We start from the raw sequence: 21,672 nt of genomic DNA, 5'->3' as shown, positions 1-21,672 counted from the left end.
CCTGAGATCACACTGTCTGCAGGGACTGCTCTCTCCTGAGATCACACTGTCTGCAGGGACTGCTCTCTCCTGAGATCACACTGTCTGCAGCGACTGCTCTCTCCTGAGATCACACTGTGTGCAGGGACTGCTCTCTCCTGAGATCACACTGTGTGCAGGGACTGCTCTCTCCTGAGATCACACTGTGTGCAGGGACTGCTCTCTCCTGAGATCACACTGTCTGCAGGGACTGCTCTCTCCTGAGATCACACTGTCTGCAGGGACTGCTCTCTCCTGAGATCACACTGTCTGCAGGGACTGCTCTCTCCTGAGATCACACTGTCTGCAGCGACTGCTCTCTCCTGAGATCACACTGTGTGCAGGGACTGCTCTCTCCTGAGATCACACTGTGTGCAGGGACTGCTCTCTCCTGAGATCACACTGTCTGCAGCGACTGCTCTCTCCTGAGATCACACTGTGTGCAGGGACTGCTCTCTCCTGAGATCACACTGTCTGCAGGGACTGCTCTCTCCTGAGATCACACTGTGTGCAGGGACTGCTCTCTCCTGAGATCACACTGTCTGCAGGGACTGCTCTCTCCTGAGATCACACTGTGTGCAGCGACTGCTCTCTCCTGAGATCACACTGTCTGCAGCGACTGCTCTCTCCTGAGATCACACTGTCTGCAGCGACTGCTCTCTCCTGAGATCACACTGTCTGCAGGCACTGCTCTCTCCTGAGATCACACTGTCTGCAGCGACTGCTCTCTCCTGAGATCACACTGTCTGCAGGGACTGCTCTCTCCTGAGATCACACTGTCTGCAGCGACTGCTCTCTCCTGAGATCACACTGTCTGCAGCGACTGCTCTCTCCTGAGATCACACTGTCTGCAGCGACTGCTCTCTCCTGAGATCACACTGTCTGCAGGGACTGCTCTCTCCTGAGATCACACTGTCTGCAGGGACTGCTCTCTCCTGAGATCACACTGTCTGCAGCGACTGCTCTCTCCTGAGATCACACTGTCTGCAGCGACTGCTCTCTCCTGAGATCACACTGTGTGCAGCGACTGCTCTCTCCTGAGATCACACTGTCTGCAGGCACTGCTCTCTCCTGAGATCACACTGTCTGCAGGGACTGCTCTCTCCTGAGATCACACTGTCTGCAGGGACTGCTCTCTCCTGAGATCACACTGTCTGCAGGGACTGCTCTCTCCTGAGATCACACTGTCTGCAGGGACTGCTCTCTCCTGAGATCACACTGTCTGCAGGGACTGCTCTCTCCTGAGATCACACTGTCTGCAGCGACTGCTCTCTCCTGAGATCACACTGTCTGCAGCGACTGCTCTCTCCTGAGATCACACTGTGTGCAGGGACTGCTCTCTCCTGAGATCACACTGTCTGCAGGGACTGCTCTCTCCTGAGATCACACTGTCTGCAGCGACTGCTCTCTCCTGAGATCACACTGTCTGCAGGGACTGCTCTCTCCTGAGATCACACTGTCTGCAGGGACTGCTCTCTCCTGAGATCACACTGTCTGCAGGGACTGCTCTCTCCTGAGATCACGCTGTCTGCAGGGACTGCTCTCTCCTGAGATCACGCTGTCTGCAGGGACTGCTCTCTCCTGAGATCACACTGTCTGCAGGGACTGCTCTCTCCTGAGATCACACTGTCTGCAGCGACTGCTCTCTCCTGAGATCACACTGTCTGCAGCGACTGCTCTCTCCTGAGATCACACTGTCTGCAGCGACTGCTCTCTCCTGAGATCACACTGTCTGCAGGCACTGCTCTCTCCTGAGATCACACTGTGTGCAGGGACTGCTCTCTCCTGAGATCACACTGTCTGCAGGGACTGCTCTCTCCTGAGATCACACTGTCTGCAGGGACTGCTCTCTCCTGAGATCACACTGTCTGCAGGGACTGCTCTCTCCTGAGATCACACTGTCTGCAGCGACTGCTCTCTCCTGAGATCACACTGTCTGCAGCGACTGCTCTCTCCTGAGATCACACTGTCTGCAGGGACTGCTCTCTCCTGAGATCACACTGTCTGCAGAGACTGCTCTCTCCTGAGATCACACTGTCTGCAGCGACTGCTCTCTCCTGAGATCACACTGTCTGCAGGGACTGCTCTCTCCTGAGATCACGCTGTCTGCAGGGACTGCTCTCTCCTGAGATCACGCTGTCTGCAGGGACTGCTCTCTCCTGAGATCACGCTGTCTGCAGGGACTGCTCTCTCCTGAGATCACACTGTCTGCAGGGACTGCTCTCTCCTGAGATCACACTGTCTGCAGCGACTGCTCTCTCCTGAGATCACACTGTCTGCAGCGACTGCTCTCTCCTGAGATCACACTGTCTGCAGCGACTGCTCTCTCCTGAGATCACACTGTCTGCAGGCACTGCTCTCTCCTGAGATCACACTGTCTGCAGCGACTGCTCTCTCCTGAGATCACACTGTCTGCAGGGACTGCTCTCTCCTGAGATCACACTGTCTGCAGCGACTGCTCTCTCCTGAGATCACACTGTCTGCAGCGACTGCTCTCTCCTGAGATCACACTGTCTGCAGCGACTGCTCTCTCCTGAGATCACACTGTGTGCAGCGACTGCTCTCTCCTGAGATCACACTGTCTGCAGGCACTGCTCTCTCCTGAGATCACACTGTCTGCAGCGACTGCTCTCTCCTGAGATCACACTGTCTGCAGGGACTGCTCTCTCCTGAGATCACACTGTCTGCAGCGACTGCTCTCTCCTGAGATCACGCTGTCTGCAGGGACTGCTCTCTCCTGAGATCACGCTGTCTGCAGGCACTGCTCTCTCCTGAGATCACGCTGTCTGCAGCGACTGCTCTCTCCTGAGATCACGCTGTATGCAGGGACTGCTCTCTCCTGAGATCACACTGTCTGCAGGGACTGCTCTCTCCTGAGATCACACTGTCTGCAGGGACTGCTCTCTCCTGAGATCACACTGTCTGCAGGGACTGCTCTCTCCTGAGATCACACTGTGTGCAGGGACTGCTCTCTCCTGAGATCACACTGTCTGCAGAGACTGCTCTCTCCTGAGATCACACTGTCTGCAGGGACTGCTCTCTCCTGAGATCACACTGTCTGCAGGGACTGCTCTCTCCTGAGATCACACTGTCTGCAGCGACTGCTCTCTCCTGAGATCACACTGTCTGCAGGGACTGCTCTCTCCTGAGATCACACTGTGTGCAGGGACTGCTCTCTCCTGAGATCACACTGTCTGCAGGGACTGCTCTCTCCTGAGATCACACTGTCTGCAGCGACTGCTCTCTCCTGAGATCACACTGTCTGCAGGGACTGCTCTCTCCTGAGATCACACTGTCTGCAGGGACTGCTCTCTCCTGAGATCACACTGTCTGCAGGGACTGCTCTCTCCTGAGCTGGCACTGTCTGCAGGGACTGCTCTCTCCTGAGATCACGCTGTCTGCAGGGACTGCTCTCTCCTGAGATCACACTGTCTGCAGGGACTGCTCTCTCCTGAGATCACACTGTGTGCAGGGACTGCTCTCTCCTGAGATCACACTGTGTGCAGGGACTGCTCTCTCCTGAGATCACACTGTGTGCAGCGACTGCTCTCTCCTGAGATCACACTGTGTGCAGGGACTGCTCTCTCCTGAGATCACACTGTGTGCAGCGACTGCTCTCTCCTGAGATCACACTGTCTGCAGGGACTGCTCTCTCCTGAGATCACACTGTCTGCAGGGACTGCTCTCTCCTGAGATCACACTGTCTGCAGGGACTGCTCTCTCCTGAGATCACACTGTCTGCAGCGACTGCTCTCTCCTGAGATCACACTGTCTGCAGGGACTGCTCTCTCCTGAGATCACACTGTCTGCAGGGACTGCTCTCTCCTGAGATCACACTGTCTGCAGGGACTGCTCTCTCCTGAGATCACACTGTCTGCAGGGACTGCTCTCTCCTGAGATCACACTGTCTGCAGGGACTGCTCTCTCCTGAGATCACACTGTCTGCAGGGACTGCTCTCTCCTGAGATCACGCTGTCTGCAGGGACTGCTCTCTCCTGAGATCACGCTGTCTGCAGGGACTGCTCTCTCCTGAGATCACGCTGTCTGCAGGGACTGCTCTCTCCTGAGATCACACTGTCTGCAGGGACTGCTCTCTCCAGAGATCACACTGACTGCAGGGACTGCTCTCTCCTGAGATCACACTGTCTGCAGAGACTGCTCTCTCCTGAGATCACACTGTCTGCAGGGACTGCTCTCTCCTGAGATCACACTGTCTGCAGGGACTGCTCTCTCCTGAGATCACACTGTCTGCAGGGACTGCTCTCTCCTGAGATCACACTGTCTGCAGGGACTGCTCTCTCCTGAGATCACGCTGTCTGCAGGGACTGCTCTCTCCTGAGATCACGCTGTCTGCAGGGACTGCTCTCTCCTGAGATCACGCTGTCTGCAGGGACTGCTCTCTCCTGAGATCACGCTGTCTGCAGGGACTGCTCTCTCCTGAGATCACGCTGTCTGCAGGGACTGCTCTCTCCAGAGATCACACTGACTGCAGGGACTGCTCTCTCCTGAGATCACACTGTCTGCAGAGACTGCTCTCTCCTGAGATCACACTGTCTGCAGAGACTGCTCTCTCCTGAGATCACACTGTCTGCAGGGACTGCTCTCTCCTGAGATCACACTGTCTGCAGCGACTGCTCTCTCCTGAGATCACACTGTCTGCAGGGACTGCTCTCTCCTGAGATCACACTGTCTGCAGGGACTGCTCTCTCCTGAGATCACACTGTCTGCAGGGACTGCTCTCTCCTGAGATCACACTGTCTGCAGAGACTGCTCTCTCCTGAGATCACACTGTCTGCAGGGACTGCTCTCTCCTGAGATCACACTGTCTGCAGGGACTGCTCTCTCTTGAGATCACACTGTCTGCAGGGACTGCTCTCTCCTGAGATCACATTGTCTGCAGCGACTGCTCTCTCCTGAGCTGGCACTGTGTGCAGGGACTGCTCTCTCCTGAGATCACACTGTCTGCAGGGACTGCTCTCTCCTGAGATCACATTGTCTGCAGGGACTGCTCTCTCCTGAGATCACACTGTCTGCAGGGACTGCTCTCTCCTGAGATCACATTGTCTGCAGGGACTGCTCTCTCCTGAGATCACATTGTCTGCAGGGACTGCTCTCTCCTGAGATCACACTGTCTGCAGCGACTGCTCTCTCCTGAGATCACACTGTCTGCAGGCACTGCTCTCTCCTGAGATCACACTGTGTGCAGGGACTGCTCTCTCCTGAGATCACACTGTCTGCAGGGACTGCTCTCTCCTGAGATCACACTGTCTGCAGCGACTGCTCTCTCCTGAGATCACACTGTCTGCAGGGACTGCTCTCTCCTGAGATCACACTGTGTGCAGGGACTGCTCTCTCCTGAGATCACACTGTCTGCAGGGACTGCTCTCTCCTGAGATCACACTGTCTGCAGCGACTGCTCTCTCCTGAGATCACACTGTCTGCAGGGACTGCTCTCTCCTGAGATCACACTGTCTGCAGGGACTGCTCTCTCCTGAGATCACACTGTCTGCAGGGACTGCTCTCTCCTGAGATCACGCTGTCTGCAGGGACTGCTCTCTCCTGAGATCACGCTGTCTGCAGGGACTGCTCTCTCCTGAGATCACACTGTCTGCAGGGACTGCTCTCTCCAGAGATCACACTGACTGCAGGGACTGCTCTCTCCTAAGATCACACTGTCTGCAGAGACTGCTCTCTCCTGAGATCACACTGTCTGCAGGGACTGCTCTCTCCTGAGATCACATTGTCTGCAGGGACTGCTCTCTCCTGAGATCACACTGTCTGCAGGGACTGCTCTCTCCTGAGATCACATTGTCTGCAGGGACTGCTCTCTCCTGAGATCACACTGTCTGCAGGGACTGCTCTCTCCTGAGCTGGCACTGTCTGCAGGGACTGCTCTCTCCTGAGCTGGCACTGTCTGCAGGGACTGCTCTCTCCTGAGATCACACTGTCTGCAGGGACTGCTCTCTCCTGAGATCACACTGTCTGCAGGGACTGCTCTCTCCTGAGATCACACTGTCTGCAGGGACTGCTCTCTCCTGAGATCACACTGTCTGCAGGGACTGCTCTCTCCTGAGATCACACTGTCTGCAGGGACTGCTCTCTCCTGAGTTCACACTGTCTGCAGGGACTGCTCTCTCCTGAGATCACACTGTCTGCAGGGACTGCTCTCTCCTGAGATCACACTGTCTGCAGGGACTGCTCTCTCCTGAGATCACACTGTCTGCAGGGACTGCTCTCTCCTGAGATCACACTGTCTGCAGCGACTGCTCTCTCCTGAGATCACACTGTCTGCAGCGACTGCTCTCTCCTGAGATCACACTGTCTGCAGGTACTGCTCTCTCCTGAGATCACACTGTCTGCAGGGACTGCTCTCTCCTGAGATCACATTGTCTGCAGCGACTGCTCTCTCCTGAGCTGGCACTGTGTGCAGGGACTGCTCTCTCCTGAGATCACACTGTCTGCAGGGACTGCTCTCTCCTGAGATCACATTGTCTGCAGGGACTGCTCTCTCCTGAGATCACACTGTCTGCAGGGACTGCTCTCTCCTGAGATCACATTGTCTGCAGGGACTGCTCTCTCCTGAGATCACACTGTCTGCAGGGACTGCTCTCTCCTGAGCTGGCACTGTCTGCAGGGACTGCTCTCTCCTGAGATCACACTGTCTGCAGGGACTGCTCTCTCCTGAGATCACACTGTCTGCAGGGACTGCTCTCTCCTGAGATCACACTGTCTGCAGGGACTGCTCTCTCCTGAGATCACACTGTCTGCAGGCACTGCTCTCTCCTGAGATCACACTGTGTGCAGGGACTGCTCTCTCCTGAGATCACACTGTCTGCAGAGACTGCTCTCTCCTGAGATCACACTGTCTGCAGGGACTGCTCTCTCCTGAGATCACACTGTCTGCAGGGACTGCTCTCTCCTGAGATCACACTGTCTGCAGGGACTGCTCTCTCCTGAGATCACACTGTCTGCAGGGACTGCTCTCTCCTGAGATCACACTGTCTGCAGCGACTGCTCTCTCCTGAGATCACACTGTCTGCAGGGACTGCTCTCTCCTGAGATCACACTGTGTGCAGGGACTGCTCTCTCCAGAGATCACACTGACTGCAGGGACTGCTCTCTCCTGAGATCACACTGTCTGCAGAGACTGCTCTCTCCTGAGATCACACTGTCTGCAGGGACTGCTCTCTCCTGAGATCACATTGTCTGCAGGGACTGCTCTCTCCTGAGATCACACTGTCTGCAGGGACTGCTCTCTCCTGAGATCACATTGTCTGCAGGGACTGCTCTCTCCTGAGATCACACTGTCTGCAGGGACTGCTCTCTCCTGAGCTGGCACTGTCTGCAGGGACTGCTCTCTCCTGAGCTGGCACTGTCTGCAGGGACTGCTCTCTCCTGAGATCACACTGTCTGCAGGGACTGCTCTCTCCTGAGATCACACTGTCTGCAGGGACTGCTCTCTCCTGAGATCACACTGTCTGCAGCGACTGCTCTCTCCTGAGATCACACTGTCTGCAGGCACTGCTCTCTCCTGAGATCACACTGTCTGCAGGGACTGCTCTCTCCTGAGATCACACTGTCTGCAGGGACTGCTCTCTCCTGAGATCACACTGTCTGCAGGGACTGCTCTCTCCTGAGATCACACTGTCTGCAGGGACTGCTCTCTCCTGAGATCACACTGTGTGCAGGGACTGCTCTCTCCTGAGATCACACTGTGTGCAGGGACTGCTCTCTCCTGAGATCACACTGTCTGCAGGGACTGCTCTCTCCTGAGATCACACTGTCTGCAGGGACTGCTCTCTCCTGAGATCACACTGTCTGCAGGGACTGCTCTCTCCTGAGATCACACTGTCTGCAGCGACTGCTCTCTCCTGAGATCACACTGTCTGCAGCGACTGCTCTCTCCTGAGATCACACTGTCTGCAGGTACTGCTCTCTCCTGAGATCACACTGTCTGCAGGGACTGCTCTCTCCTGAGATCACACTGTGTGCAGAGACTGCTCTCTCCTGAGATCACACTGTCTGCAGGGACTGCTCTCTCCTGAGATCACACTGTGTGCAGAGACTGCTCTCTCCTGAGATCACACTGTCTGCAGCGACTGCTCTCTCCTGAGCTGGCACTGTGTGCAGGGACTGCTCTCTCCTGAGATCACACTGTCTGCAGGGACTGCTCTCTCCTGAGATCACATTGTCTGCAGGGACTGCTCTCTCCTGAGATCACACTGTCTGCAGGGACTGCTCTCTCCTGAGATCACATTGTCTGCAGGGACTGCTCTCTCCTGAGCTGGCACTGTCTGCAGGGACTGCTCTCTCCTGAGATCACACTGTCTGCAGGGACTGCTCTCTCCTGAGATCACACTGTCTGCAGGGACTGCTCTCTCCTGAGATCACACTGTCTGCAGGGACTGCTCTCTCCTGAGATCACACTGTCTGCAGGCACTGCTCTCTCCTGAGATCACACTGTGTGCAGGGACTGCTCTCTCCTGAGATCACACTGTCTGCAGGGACTGCTCTCTCCTGAGATCACACTGTCTGCAGGGACTGCTCTCTCCTGAGATCACACTGTCTGCAGGGACTGCTCTCTCCTGAGATCACACTGTCTGCAGGGACTGCTCTCTCCTGAGATCACACTGTCTGCAGGGACTGCTCTCTCCTGAGATCACACTGTCTGCAGCGACTGCTCTCTCCTGAGATCACACTGTCTGCAGCGACTGCTCTCTCCTGAGATCACACTGTCTGCAGCGACTGCTCTCTCCTGAGATCACACTGTGTGCAGAGACTGCTCTCTCCTGAGATCACACTGTCTGCAGCGACTGCTCTCTCCTGAGATCACACTGTCTGCAGGGACTGCTCTCTCCTGAGATCACACTGTCTGCAGGGACTGCTCTCTCCTGAGATCACACTGTCTGCAGGGACTGCTCTCTCCTGAGATCACACTGTCTGCAGGGACTGCTCTCTCCTGAGATCACACTGTGTGCAGAGACTGCTCTCTCCTGAGATCACACTGTGTGCAGGGACTGCTCTCTCCTGAGCTGGCACTGTGTGCAGGGACTGCTCTCTCCTGAGCTGGCACTGTGTGCAGGGACTGCTCTCTCCTGAGCTGGCACTGTGTGCAGGGACTGCTCTCTCCTGAGCTGGCACTGTGTGCAGGGACTGCTCTCTCCTGAGCTGGCACTGTGTGCAGGGACTGCTCTCTCCTGAGCTGGCACTGTGTGCAGGGACTGCTCTCTCCTGAGCTGGCACTGTGTGCAGGGACTGCTCTCTCCTGAGATCACACTGTCTGCAGCGACTGCTCTCTCCTGAGATCACACTGTCTGCAGAGACTGCTCTTTCCTGAGATCACACTGTGTGCAGGGACTGCTCTCTCCTGAGATCACACTGTCTGCAGGTACTGCTCTCTCCTGAGATCACACTGTCTGCAGGGACTGCTCTCTCCTGAGATCACACTGTCTGCAGAGACTGCTCTCTCCTGAGATCACACTGTCTGCAGGGACTGCTCTCTCCTGAGATCACACTGTGTGCAGGGACTGCTCTCTCCTGAGATCACACTGTGTGCAGGGACTGCTCTCCCCTGAGATCACACTGTGTGCAGGGACTGCTCTCTCCTGAGCTGGCACTGTGTGCAGGGACTGCTCTCTCCTGAGATGGCACTGTGTGCAGGGACTGCTCTCTCCTGAGATCACACTGTGTGCAGGCACTGCTCTCTCCTGAGCTGGCACTGTGTGCAGGGACTGCTCTCTCCTGAGCTGGCACTGTGTGCAGGGACTGCTCTCTCCTGAGCTGGCACTGTGTGCAGGGACTGCTCTCTCCTGAGATGGCACTGTGTGCAGGGACTGCTCTCTCCTGAGATGGCACTGTGTGCAGGGACTGCTCTCTCCTGAGATGGCACTGTGTGCAGGGACTGCTCTCTCCTGAGCTGGCACTGTGTGCAGGGACTGCTCTCTCCTGAGATCACACTGTGTGCAGGGACTGCTCTCTCCTGAGATCACACTGTGTGCAGGGACTGCTCTCTCCTGAGATCACACTGTGTGCAGGGACTGCTCTCTCCTGAGCTGGCACTGTGTGCAGGGACTGCTCTCTCCTGAGATCACACTGTGTGCAGGCACTGCTCTCTCCTGAGCTGGCACTGTGTGCAGGGACTGCTCTCTCCTGAGCTGGCACTGTGTGCAGGGACTGCTCTTTCCTGAGCTGGCACTGTGTGCAGGGACTGCTCTCTCCTTAGCTGGCACTGTGTGCAGGGACTGCTCTCTCCTGAGCTGGCACTGTGTGCAGGGACTGCTCTCTCCTGAGATCACACTGTGTGCAGGGACTGCTCTCTCCTGAGATCACACTGTGTGCAGGGACTGCTCTCTCCTGAGCTGGCACTGTGTGCAGGGACTGCTCTCTCCTGAGATCACACTGTGTGCAGGCACTGCTCTCTCCTGAGCTGGCACTGTGTGCAGGGACTGCTCTCTCCTGAGCTGGCACTGTGTGCAGGGACTGCTCTCTCCTGAGCTGGCACTGTGTGCAGGGACTGCTCTCTCCTGAGCTGGCACTGTGTCCAGGGACTGCTCTCTCCTGAGCTGGCACTGTGTGCAGGGACTGCTCTCTCCTGAGATCACACTGTGTGCAGGGACTGCTCTCTCCTGAGCTGGCACTGTGTGCAGGGATATTGAAGTTGCTCTCTCTGTTTTCAGGGATTGGCCAGTGATTGTTATCGGTACTTCTTGTCGCCCCGGAGACGTTTCCTTGGACTTGCAGTCGTGTTTTATCCATGAAGTTTCCCTTCCCGCGCCATCAGAGGATCAGCGGCTGTCCATGCTCACGGCCCTCAGCGCTCCGCTCACACTGACCAGAGATGTGAAGCTCCCCCTGCTGGCTCGTAAGACTGCGGTGAGTACAGACCAGAGGAAGAGCAGGTGAGATCTGATTTGTCACCGATATCTGCTGGTCTGCACGTGTATGTCGCCTCCCGGATCGTCTGCACGTGTATGTCACCTCCCGGATCGTCTGCACGTGTATATCGCCTCCCGGATCCTCTGCACGTGTATGTCGCCTCCCTGTTCGTCTGCACGTGTATGTCGCCTCCCGGTTCGTCTGCACGTGTATGTCGCCTCCCGGATCGTCTGCACGTGTATGTCGCCTCCCGGATCGTCTGCACGTGTATATCGCTTCCCGGATCCTCTGCACGTGTATGTCGCCTCCCGGATCGTCTGCACGTGTATGTCACCTCCCGCATCGTCTGCACGTGTATGACGCCTCCCGGATCGTCTGCACGTGTATGACGCCTCCCGGATCGTCTGCACGTGTATGACGCCTCCCGGATCGTCTGCACGTGTATGTCGCCTCCCGGGTCGTCTGCACGTGTATGTCGCCTCCCGGGTCATCTGCACGTGTATGTCGCCTCCCGGATCGTCTGCACGTGTATGTCGCCTCCCGGGTCGTCTGCACGTGTATGTCGCCTCTCGGATCGTCTGCACGTGTATGTCGCCTCCCGGATCGTCTGCACGTGTATGACGCCTCCCGGATCGTCTGCACGTGTATGTCGCCTCCCGGATCGTCTGCACGTGTATGTCGCCTCCCGGATCGTCTGCACGTGTATGTCGCCTCCCGGGTCGTCTGCACGTGTATGTCGCCTCCCGGGTCGTCTGCACGTGTATGTCGCCTCCCGGATCGTCTGCACGTGTATGTTGCCTCCCGGGTCGTCTGCACGTGTATGTCGCCTCCCGGATCGTCTGCACGTGTATGTCGCCTCTTGGATCGTCTGCACGTGTATGACGCCTCCTGGAGCTTCCTTTCCCTTAGTGCCGTCCTCCTTCACTTACCTTATCCTTCCATTTTGCTTTTAAATGTCCTTATTTCTTCTGAGAAATCCTCACTTCCTGTTCTTCTGTCTGTAACTACACACAGTAATGTGAGGCTTTCTCCCTGGTGTGGAGTGTCGTGCTCGCCCCCTCCCTTGGACTACAGGAGAGTCAGGACGCCCACTAACACACAGCTCCTTTCTCTATCTGCAACGTAGAGAGCGTCCTGACTCTCCTGTAGTCCAAGGGAGGGGGCGAGCACGACACTCCACACCAGGGAGAAAGCCTCGCATTACTGTGTGGAGTTACAGACACAAGAACAGGAAGTGAGGATTTCTCAGAAGAAATAAGGACATTTAAAAGCAAAATGGAAGGATGAGGTAAGTGTAAGGAGTAAGTGAAGGAGGCCGGACTGAGGGAAAGGAAGATATTTAGGGGAAAAAATTGTACCTTTAAAGGGGTTGTAAAGGTTCCTTTAATCTCGTGCATTGGGGGTTCACTTACCTTTTCCTTCCATTTCCCTTCTAAATGTTTATTTTTCTTTGTCTGAATTTCTCACTTCCTGTTCCTCCTCAGTAAGCTGTTCTGAATGACTTTCCACCTCTCGGATGATGGGGAAGCTTACTGAGGAGAAACCGGAAGTGAGAAATTCAGACAAAGAAAAAAAACATTTAGAAGGGAAATGGAAGCAAAAGGTAAGTGAACCCCCAATGCACGAGATTACAGGAAGATATTTAGAAAATAAAAAACAAACCTTTACAACCCCTTTAAGCTCCTCCTTTTCCCCCAAAACCCTCTTCCCAATGGAGGGGCGGCTTTCCCGAACCCCCCAAACCCCCCTGGTCCCAGGAAGCTGTTGTGGCAGTAAAGCCATGTCATGGACCTTGGAGTACTGGAGTGTTTCCACTTGAAATCCGAATTCCTGTATTCCAGGATATACTGAGACATTTCATTGTGTGATAACCCTGTTTTAAAGGCTTTTGATTATCAGGTGTGGGTATCTGTCGGAGACAGTCCGTCTGGCTAGAATTGGGGATTGAAGGTTAATTGAATCTATTATGTGTGTCTGAAGATGTATGTGTTTACGCTAAGGGACTTTGTATTGTTCTAAAGGTTAGAAGCCTGTCAGCTGTATTGAATTAGCATGTTATTATCTAAAGGAATGTGACCTCTCAGAGGTAGTAATTAAGTCCTGTTAAATAGACCGGGCTATTGTGTACATTGATTACCCCCTGGGGCTTCTGTCTCAATACACAAGTCTTTCTATCCAAGCTATTAGACCAATCCCTGTTGACTATTCCAAGTCCTCATTTGCATGGTTAAGGAGGACCTGAGTGAAGACTGCATATACTTTACAATTGACCAATAGGAAAGCGGTTGTTGGGAGTGGGATGTTCCAAATTCTGTATAAAAGTGTGCTGTGTACTTGAAAATTAAGAGTCCTGTTGGAACTTACATACAGCCTGCCTGGTGTTTGTTCTTAATGGGTCCGAATGGCACATAGCTGTAATTCGGATCCCGGAACCTTGGATGACTGGACCATCAGACGTTGCAATCTGCAAGCTGATCCAATAGAAGCAGAGGAGTGTCGGGAGAGCAGAACCGGGCAAGCAAAGGGTCTCGTCGCAAGCCACTCGAAAGGTTTGGAGGTTTCTGTTCACGGCACCAAACCCCAGAGGAGGGATTCATTCCTATTCTGGACTTTAAATCCCTCAACATATTCCTTCAAATCCTAAGATTGGAATGCGATCCGCAAAGTTGGTGATTTCCTTTCTGAAGGAATAGCCGAGACCTGTAGACATCCGAGATCTACTGATCCCCCCCCCCCCCATTTATCCTCCACACCAGATATTTCCAGGATTGCCCAGGATCTGTTGTCTTCGGGATGGTGGTCACATTCCCAGATTCATGATGGGCGTCTTCTCCAGACTCCACTGCCCCTGGGGTGATGGTCGTCTTCTCCAGACTCCACTGCCCCTGGGGTGATGGTCGTCTTCTCCAGACTCCACTGTCCCCGGGGTGATGGTCGTCTTCTCCAGACTCCACTGCCCCTGGGGTGATGGTCGTCTTCTCCAGACTCCACTGTCCCCGGGGGGATGGGACGTCTTCTCCAGACTCCACTGTCCCCGGGATGATGGAGGTCTTCTCCAGACTCAACTGCCCCTGGGGTGATGGTCGTCTTCTCCAGACTGCACTGTACCCGGGGGGATGGGCGTCTTCTCCAGACTCCACTGTCCCCGGGGTAATGGGACGTCTTCTCCAGACTCCACTGTCCCTGGGGTGATGGACGTCTTCTCCAGACTCCACTGTCCCCGGGATGATGGACGTCTTCTCCAGACTCCACTGTCCCCGGGATGATGGACGTCTTCTCCAGACTCCACTGTCCCCGGGATGATGGGCGTCTTCTCCAGACTCCACTGTCCCCGGGATGATGGGCGTCTTCTCCAGACTCCACTGTCCCCGGGGGGATGGGCGTCTTCTCCAGACTCCACTGTCCCCGGGGGGATGGGCGTCTTCTCCAGACTCCACTGTCCCCGGGGGGATGGGCGTCTTCTCCAGACTCCACTGTCCCCGGGATGATGGACGTCTTCTCCAGACTCCACTGTCCCCGGGATGATGGACGTCTTCTCCAGACTCCACTGTCCCCGGGATGATGGGCGTCTTCTCCAGACTCCACTGTCCCCGGGGGGATCGGCGTCTTCTCCAGACTCCACTGTCCCCGGGGGGTTGGGCGTCTTCTCCAGACTCCACTGTCCCCGGGGGGATGGGCGTCTTCTCCAGACTCCACTGTCCCCGGGGGGATGGGCGTCTTCTCCAGACTCCACTGTCCCCGGGGGGATGGGCGTCTTCTCCAGACTCCACTGTCCCCGGGGGGGTGGACGTCTTCTCCAGACTCCACTGTCCCCGGGGGGATGGGCGTCTTCTCCAGACTCCACTGTCCCCGGGGGGGTGGACGTCTTCTCCAGACTCCACTGTCCCCGGGGGGATGGGCGTCTTCTCCAGACTCCACTGTCCCCGGGGGGGTGGACGTCTTCTCCAGACTCCACTGTCCCCGTGGTGATGGACGTCTTCTCCAGACTCCACTGTCCCCGGGGTGATGGAGGTCTTCTCCAGACTCCACTGTCCCCGGGGTGATGGAGGTCTTCTCCAGACTCCACTGTCCCCGGGGTGATGGAGGTCTTCTCCAGACTCCACTGTCCCCGGGGTGATGGAGGTCTTCTCCAGACTCCACTGCCCCGGGGTGATGGAGGTCTTCTCCAGACTCCACTGCCCCCAGGGTGATGGAGGTCTTCTCCAGACTCCAGTGTCCCCGGGGTGATGGAGGTCTTCTCCAGACTCCAGTGTCCCCGGGGTGATGGAGGTCTTCTCCAGACTCCAGTGTCCCCGGGGTGATGGAGGTCTTCTCCAGACTCCAGTGTCCCCGGGGTGATGGAGGTCTTCTCCAGACTCCAGTGTCCCCGGGGTGATGGAGGTCTTCTCCAGACTCCAGTGTCCCCGGGGTGATGGAGGTCTTCTCCAGACTCCAGTGTCCCCGGGGTGATGGAGGTCTTCTCCAGACTCCACTGCCCCCGGGGTGATGGACGTTGTGACGGTATTACGATGATATCCCCGTCAACGTTCCCTTCTTCCCATAACGAAAATCACCCCAATATTCCACGAGGAGGAATATCCCTGGAGTCGCCCAGAAAGCCACACATGCCAAGCTTACTGCTGGAACAACACACTTTAATGGTTTTCTTCTCAGCTTTTTATACAGTCCAAGACATTAAAGCAACAATGAAATCTCCACCCCCCCTAATCACACACTAAGGCTAATTGCTAAAACATTCTAGACAGGTCGGTACCGACCGACAATTATCATGTCTAATCACTGCACATTCCTTACACAACAAACCACCTTCACACACTGAGTTTCCTAAGCAGACGTTTCGTCTGCTTCCAGTTTGACACCTATTAACACCTCTGAGAATCACTAGGTTGTAGACAGCGTTGTCACACAATTAAAGGCCTTTCAAAAGCTAGCCTTATTTAACATATGAACAGTCTTTACAGAGAGAGATGAATCACACATGAAACACCTGTTATCTCTAACCCACAGCATGAAATTAGCAGGGAGTATTAAACTGGAGCATATATAGGCAATTGCATCACAATGGCCCCCCTTTTTCTCCCTGCTCCGGCAAACCCGGTTGGACCTTCCCTGGTCCAGTAGGGTTGGCGGGTTCAGAGCTTTTAGTCCGAGGTTAACTCCGTTTGGCGTGACTGACCTCCCTTGGCAACTGTTTCAGACTCAGGTATGCCACCGGGTCGTCAGATCACACGCCGTTCAGTCCCCAAGTCTTTGTGCGATCTGCAGAGTCACCAGAAGTCAGTGTGAAGACGGCGAATGGGTCTGTGCACCGCCATCTAGGTGTCCCGCTATGGGAGGGGGCAGGTTATGGCTCTGAAGTGACAATCACAGGAGATTCATAAAAAGAAAAATTGATATTTGTTGAAATGCTGTAGCACTGGTGCTCAGAGTTCGGGGGGGGGGGGGGATCAGTGCCCCATGGGGTCAGCCACCCTCTGCTCCCTCCGCAGCCGCCGGTTATCCTCTTTGAGCTTCTCCATCTCCAGTTCATGGAGCCTGGGGGGGTCAGCCTGCTGTGACCTTAGGTGGTTGTTCTCCTCCTCCATGCGGCTTATGCACTCCTCCAGCTCCATGTACTCACGGATCAGCTCCTGCTTGCTCATGTCCTGCAGGCTCTCCACGTGGTCCTTCATCATCAGTAACTGGGTGGTGGTGTAAGGGGCCACCGGTGGGCCCTTGGCGAACATCTCGGCCCGCATCTGGGACGCCCGCTGCGACTCCCTCTCCTCCAATCGCTTCTTCTCCTCCCAGGTCAGCTTGTTATATGGCTTCCAGGACCTCTTCTTCTTGGGGGGTAGCCGGCGGTGCCTCTTTCTGTCTAGCTCCCTCCAGGGCCCCTCCGGCTCATGGCTGTCGCCCATGACCAGCTGACAATGGTGTTCCCTGTTGTCCGTAATAACAGATTGTACCATGAGGGCTTCGAAAGGGGTGCCCAATGGTTCTTTCGGACCCTGCTCCTGGGGATCCCAAGCCGAGTCTACACAATGGGCTGCTGCTGGTGGGCGGTACCCAGGTTGAGACCAATTTGACCTGGTGTTGTCATTCATGGGGCAATTCTGCTTGAAGTGACCCAGCTGTTTGCACCGGAAGCAGCGTTGTTCGTTGTCCTCCTGACGTGGATAGCGAGGGCTAGATGTCACCGGTCTGTTAGGAGGTTGGTATCTAGCAGCTGGTGGGTGTGAGGGCGCCATTGGTCGTGGAGGTTGTTCCTGTGGTGTGACCTGGTTTGTCTTGCGAGTATCTGCATATTCATCCGCCAACTTCGCGGCCTCTGGTAGAGTCATGGGCCTGCGATCTCTCACCCAATCTTTGACGTCCGTCTGGATGTGATTGTAAAATTGCTCCAGGAGCATTAGTTGCAAAATGTCCTCTGCGGTGGTGGCCTGGCTGCTGTTAACCCAGTTAGAGGCCGACAGGGATAACTGGCATGCCCATTCCGCGTAAGAGTCTTTCGTGGTTTTGCGTGAGTCCCTGAACTTCTGTCGGTGGGACTCTGGGGTTACTGCATAACGAGCCAGGAGCACTTCTTTAACCCTGGCGTAGCTATGGATATCCTGATCTGGCACGGTCCGGAAAGCATCAGAAGCTTTGCCTGACAGTTTGCCTGACAATATTGCAACCCACTCTCCTCTAGCTATTCGGTGTAGGTTACATTGTCGCTCAAAATCTGCCAGGTAGTTATCAATCTCACAGTCCTTTTCATCAAAAGCTTTAAAAGCGCTAAACGGAATCTTCCTTGCGTCTGCTGTGCTGCACTCACTGTTCGGAGAATGTGCGGCTGCTTGTTGGACTGCTGCCAGTTTTAACTGTAGCTCTGCGTCTCTTATTTGTTTATCCTTCTGTAGCTCTGCGTCTCTTATTTGTTTATCCTCCTGTAGCTCTGCGTCTCTTATTTGTTTAGCCTCCTGTAGTTCTGCGTCTCTTATTTGTTTAGCCTCCTCCACTAACAGGTCCATCACTTTCAGCACCACAGCCGCCGTTGGGTTCGGACCGAACCATGCTAGCTTCTCTCTCATTAGCTTGTTGGCTGGCGATTCCTCCTCCTGAATCACTGGTGTCTCCATCTCTTGTACTGCTGGCGTTGCTGCAATCCCGTCCTCCTGGTCTAGCTCCATTAATTCTGCTATGATGACCCGCTTGGTTTTGTTGCTAGCAATCCTTCCACAAGCTTCCAGTAGTTCTTCCAGTGTCTGCTTGGAATCCGGGTGTAAAGGGGAATAGAAGGGAAAATCCCGCTGCTGCCAACCAATTGTGACGGTATTACGATGATATCCCCGTCAACGTTCCCTTCTTCCCATAACGAAAATCACCCCAATATTCCACGAGGAGGGATATTCCTGGAGTCGCCCAGAAAGCCACACATGAGACAAGCTTTCTGCTGGAACAACACAGACTTTAATGGTTTTCTTCTCAGCTTTTTATACAGTCCAAGACATTGAAGCAACAATGAAATCTCCACCCCCCCTAATCACACACTAAGGCTAATTACTAAAACATTCTAGACAGGTCGGCACCGACCGACAATTATCATGTCTAATCACTGCACATTCCTTAAACAGCATAACAACAAACCACCTTCACACACTGAGTTTCCTAAGCAGACGTTTCGTCTGCATCCAGTTTGACACCTATTAACACCTCTGAGAATCACTAGGTTGTAGACAGCGTTGTCACACAATTAAAGGCCTTTCAAAAGCTAGCCTTATTTAACATATGAACAGTCTTTACAGAGAGAGATGAATCACACACATGAAAACACCTGTTATCTCTAACCCACAGCATTAAATTAGCAGGGAGAATTAAACTGAAGCATATATAGGCAATTGCATCACAGACGTCTTCTCCAGACTCCACTGTCCCCAGGATGATGGAGGTTTTCTCCAGACTCCACTGTCCCCGGGGTGATTGGCGTCTTCTCCAGACTCCACTGTCCCCGGGGTGATGGAGGTCTTCTCCAGACTCCACTGTCCCCGGGATGATGGAGGTTTTCTCCAGACTCCACTGTCCCCGGGGTGATGGGCGTCTTCTCCAGACCCCACTGTCCCCGGGGTGATGGGCGTCTTCCCCAGACTCCACTGTCCCCGGGGTGATGGGCGTCTTCCCCAGACTCCACTGTCCCCGGGGTGATGGACGTCTTCTCCAGACTCCACTGTCCCCGGGGTGATGGACGTCTTCTCCAGACTCCACTGTCCCCGGGGTGATGGACGTCTTCTCCAGACTCCACTGTCCCCGGGGTGATGGACGTCTTCTCCAGACTCCACTGTCCCCGGGGTGATGGACGTCTTCTCCAGACTCCACTGTCCCCGGGGTGATGGACGTCTTCTCCAGACTCCACTGTCCCCGGGGTGATGGGCGTCTTCTCCAGACTCCACTGTCCCCGGGGTGATGGGCGTCTTCTCCAGACTCCACTGTCCCCGGGGTGATGGGCGTCTTCTCCAGACTCCACTGTCCCCGGGGTGATGGACGTCTTCTCCAGACTCCACTGTCCCCGGGGTGATGGACGTCTTCTCCAGACTCCACTGTCCCCGGGGTGATGGACGTCTTCTCCAGACTCCACTGTCCCCGGGGTGATGGACGTCTTCTCCAGACTCCACTGTCCCCGGGGTGATGGACGTCTTCTCCAGACTCCACTGTCCCCGGGGGGATGGACGTCTTCTCCAGACTCCAGTGTCCCCGGGGTGATGGACGTCTTCTCCAGACTGCACTGTCCCCGGGATGATGGTCACATTCCTAAGGACGGAGTATCATCTCTACACCAGTATCCCTGGGTGGTGACCGCCATAGAATGTCTATTTTAGGCTCCAGAATGTCTTGGTTATTATTATTATTATTATTAGTTACAAATTGATATCCGCGCAGCTTTGACATGAACCAGAATCTTCTCCAGAAGAGAATTGCAAAGGAATTTGTATTGAGGTCGGTGAAGATCGCACAGCCAGGGAAAATCAAGGACTCGATGAATGTATAAGATCAAAATGTTGACATTTGACCAGTAGGGGGCGTCTTTCTGTCCACACCGGGCCGGTATTACCGCAGGGCTCCTGGGAAGGGGATCCTATGGACACCCCATGTAATCATCTGCTTGAAAAACTCAACTCTGAGCCCGGGACAGGAATAAACTTCTGTGACCTCTGCTACAAGATCTCTTCCACAAAGGATCGACGGTGCGATCGGTAGAGACCCCACTGAGGTTATGAATCAAGACTGAAAGATCCAGAGAGAGGAGCCCCTCCCCCCATTCCCGTTACCTGATCCCCTCTCCAATGTATCTCCACGGATCTTCCAGAACTCCTCTCCTGACCCAGCCGGGCTTGGACTGTCGGGTCACCGGCTGCACTCGGGATTCCATCAAACTAGACGGGTCTACAAAGCCCATTGGGTGGAGCCATTGTGGGAGGGGTTTTCTAAATGTGAATGTAGATTAGAAATCCTAATAAATGAAGTGTTTCCTCTGATTCAGGGCTTTGTCCTCGGAGATCTCTGCACCCTACTGGCCACCGCTGGGCGCAACGCCTGTACTAGGATCCGAAAATCATGGTAGGCTCCTCCCCTTCCCACCACACCCTGTGTCCTTTCCTGTACACCCCCTCCCCCTTCCACACCCTGTGTCCTTTCCTGTACACCCTCCCCCTCCACACCCTGTGTCCTTTCCTGTACACCCTCCCCCCCTCCACACCCTGTGTCCTTTCCTGTACACCCTCCACACCCTGTGTCCTTTCCTCTACACCCCCCCCCACACCCTGTGTCCTTTCCTGTACACCCTCCCCCCTCCACACCCTGTGTCCTTTCCTGTACACCCTCCCCCCCCCCAACACCCTGTGTCCTTTCCTGTACCCCCCCCCCCCCTCCACACCCTGTGTCCTTTCCTGTACACCCTCCCCCCTCCACACCCTGTGTCCTTTCTTGTACACCCTCCCCCCCTCCACACCCTGTGTCCTTTCCTGTACACCCCCCCCCCCACACCCTGTGTCCTTTCCTGTACACCCTCCCCCCCTCCACACCCTGTGTCCTTTCCTGTACACCCTCCCCCCTCCACACCCTGTGTCCTTTCCTGTACACCCTCCCCCTCCACACCCTGTGTCCTTTCCTGTACACCCTCCCCCCCTCCACACCCTGTGTCCTTTCCTGTACACCCTCCACACCCTGTGTCCTTTCCTCTACACCCCCCCCCCACACCCTGTGTCCTTTCCTGTACACCCTCCCCCCTCCACACCCTGTGTCCTTTCCTGTACACCCTCCCCCCCCCCCCCTGTGTCCTTTCCTGTACACCCTCCCCCCCCCCCCCACCCTGTGTCCTTTCCTGTACACCCTCCCCCCTCCACACCCTGTGTCCTTTCTTGTACACCCTCCCCCCCTCCACACCCTGTGTCCTTTCCTGTACACCCCCCCCTCCACACCCTGTGTCCTTTCCTGTACACCCTCCCCCCCCTCCACACCCTGTGTCCTTTCCTGTACACCCTCCCCCCTCCACACCCCGTGTCCTTTCCTGTACACCCTCCCCCCTCCACACCCTGTGTCCTTTCCTGTACCCCCCCCCCTCCACACCCTGTGTCCTTTCCTGTACACCCCCCCCCCCCCCACACCCTGTGTCCTTTCCTGTACACCCCCCCCCACCACACCCTGTGTCCTTTCCTGTACACCCTCCCCCCCTCCACACCCTGTGTCCTTTCCTGTACACCCCCCCCCCCCTCCACACCCTGTGTCCTTTCCTGTACACCCCCCCCCACACCCTGTGTCCTT

General features: G+C 55.4%; 1 protein-coding gene across 2 annotated transcripts in view; it reads left to right on the top strand.

Annotated features, from left to right (window-relative positions):
* Positions 1–21,672, top strand: part of PEX6 (peroxisomal biogenesis factor 6) — a 128,611-nt gene that overhangs the window by 33,135 nt on the left and 73,804 nt on the right. For both annotated transcript variants that reach the window (XM_040334335.1, XM_040334336.1), the window contains exons 8-9: positions 10,695–10,890; positions 20,393–20,469. In XM_040334335.1, the coding sequence (XP_040190269.1) occupies positions 10,695–10,890; positions 20,393–20,469 (273 nt within the window). The remainder of the gene's footprint in view (positions 1–10,694; positions 10,891–20,392; positions 20,470–21,672) is intronic.

The sequence above is a fragment of the Rana temporaria genome, assembly GCF_905171775.1.
Source record: "Rana temporaria chromosome 4 unlocalized genomic scaffold, aRanTem1.1 chr4z, whole genome shotgun sequence".
Lineage (NCBI taxonomy): Eukaryota > Metazoa > Chordata > Amphibia > Anura > Ranidae > Rana > Rana temporaria.
This window is presented reverse-complemented; position numbering and strand designations above follow the sequence as displayed.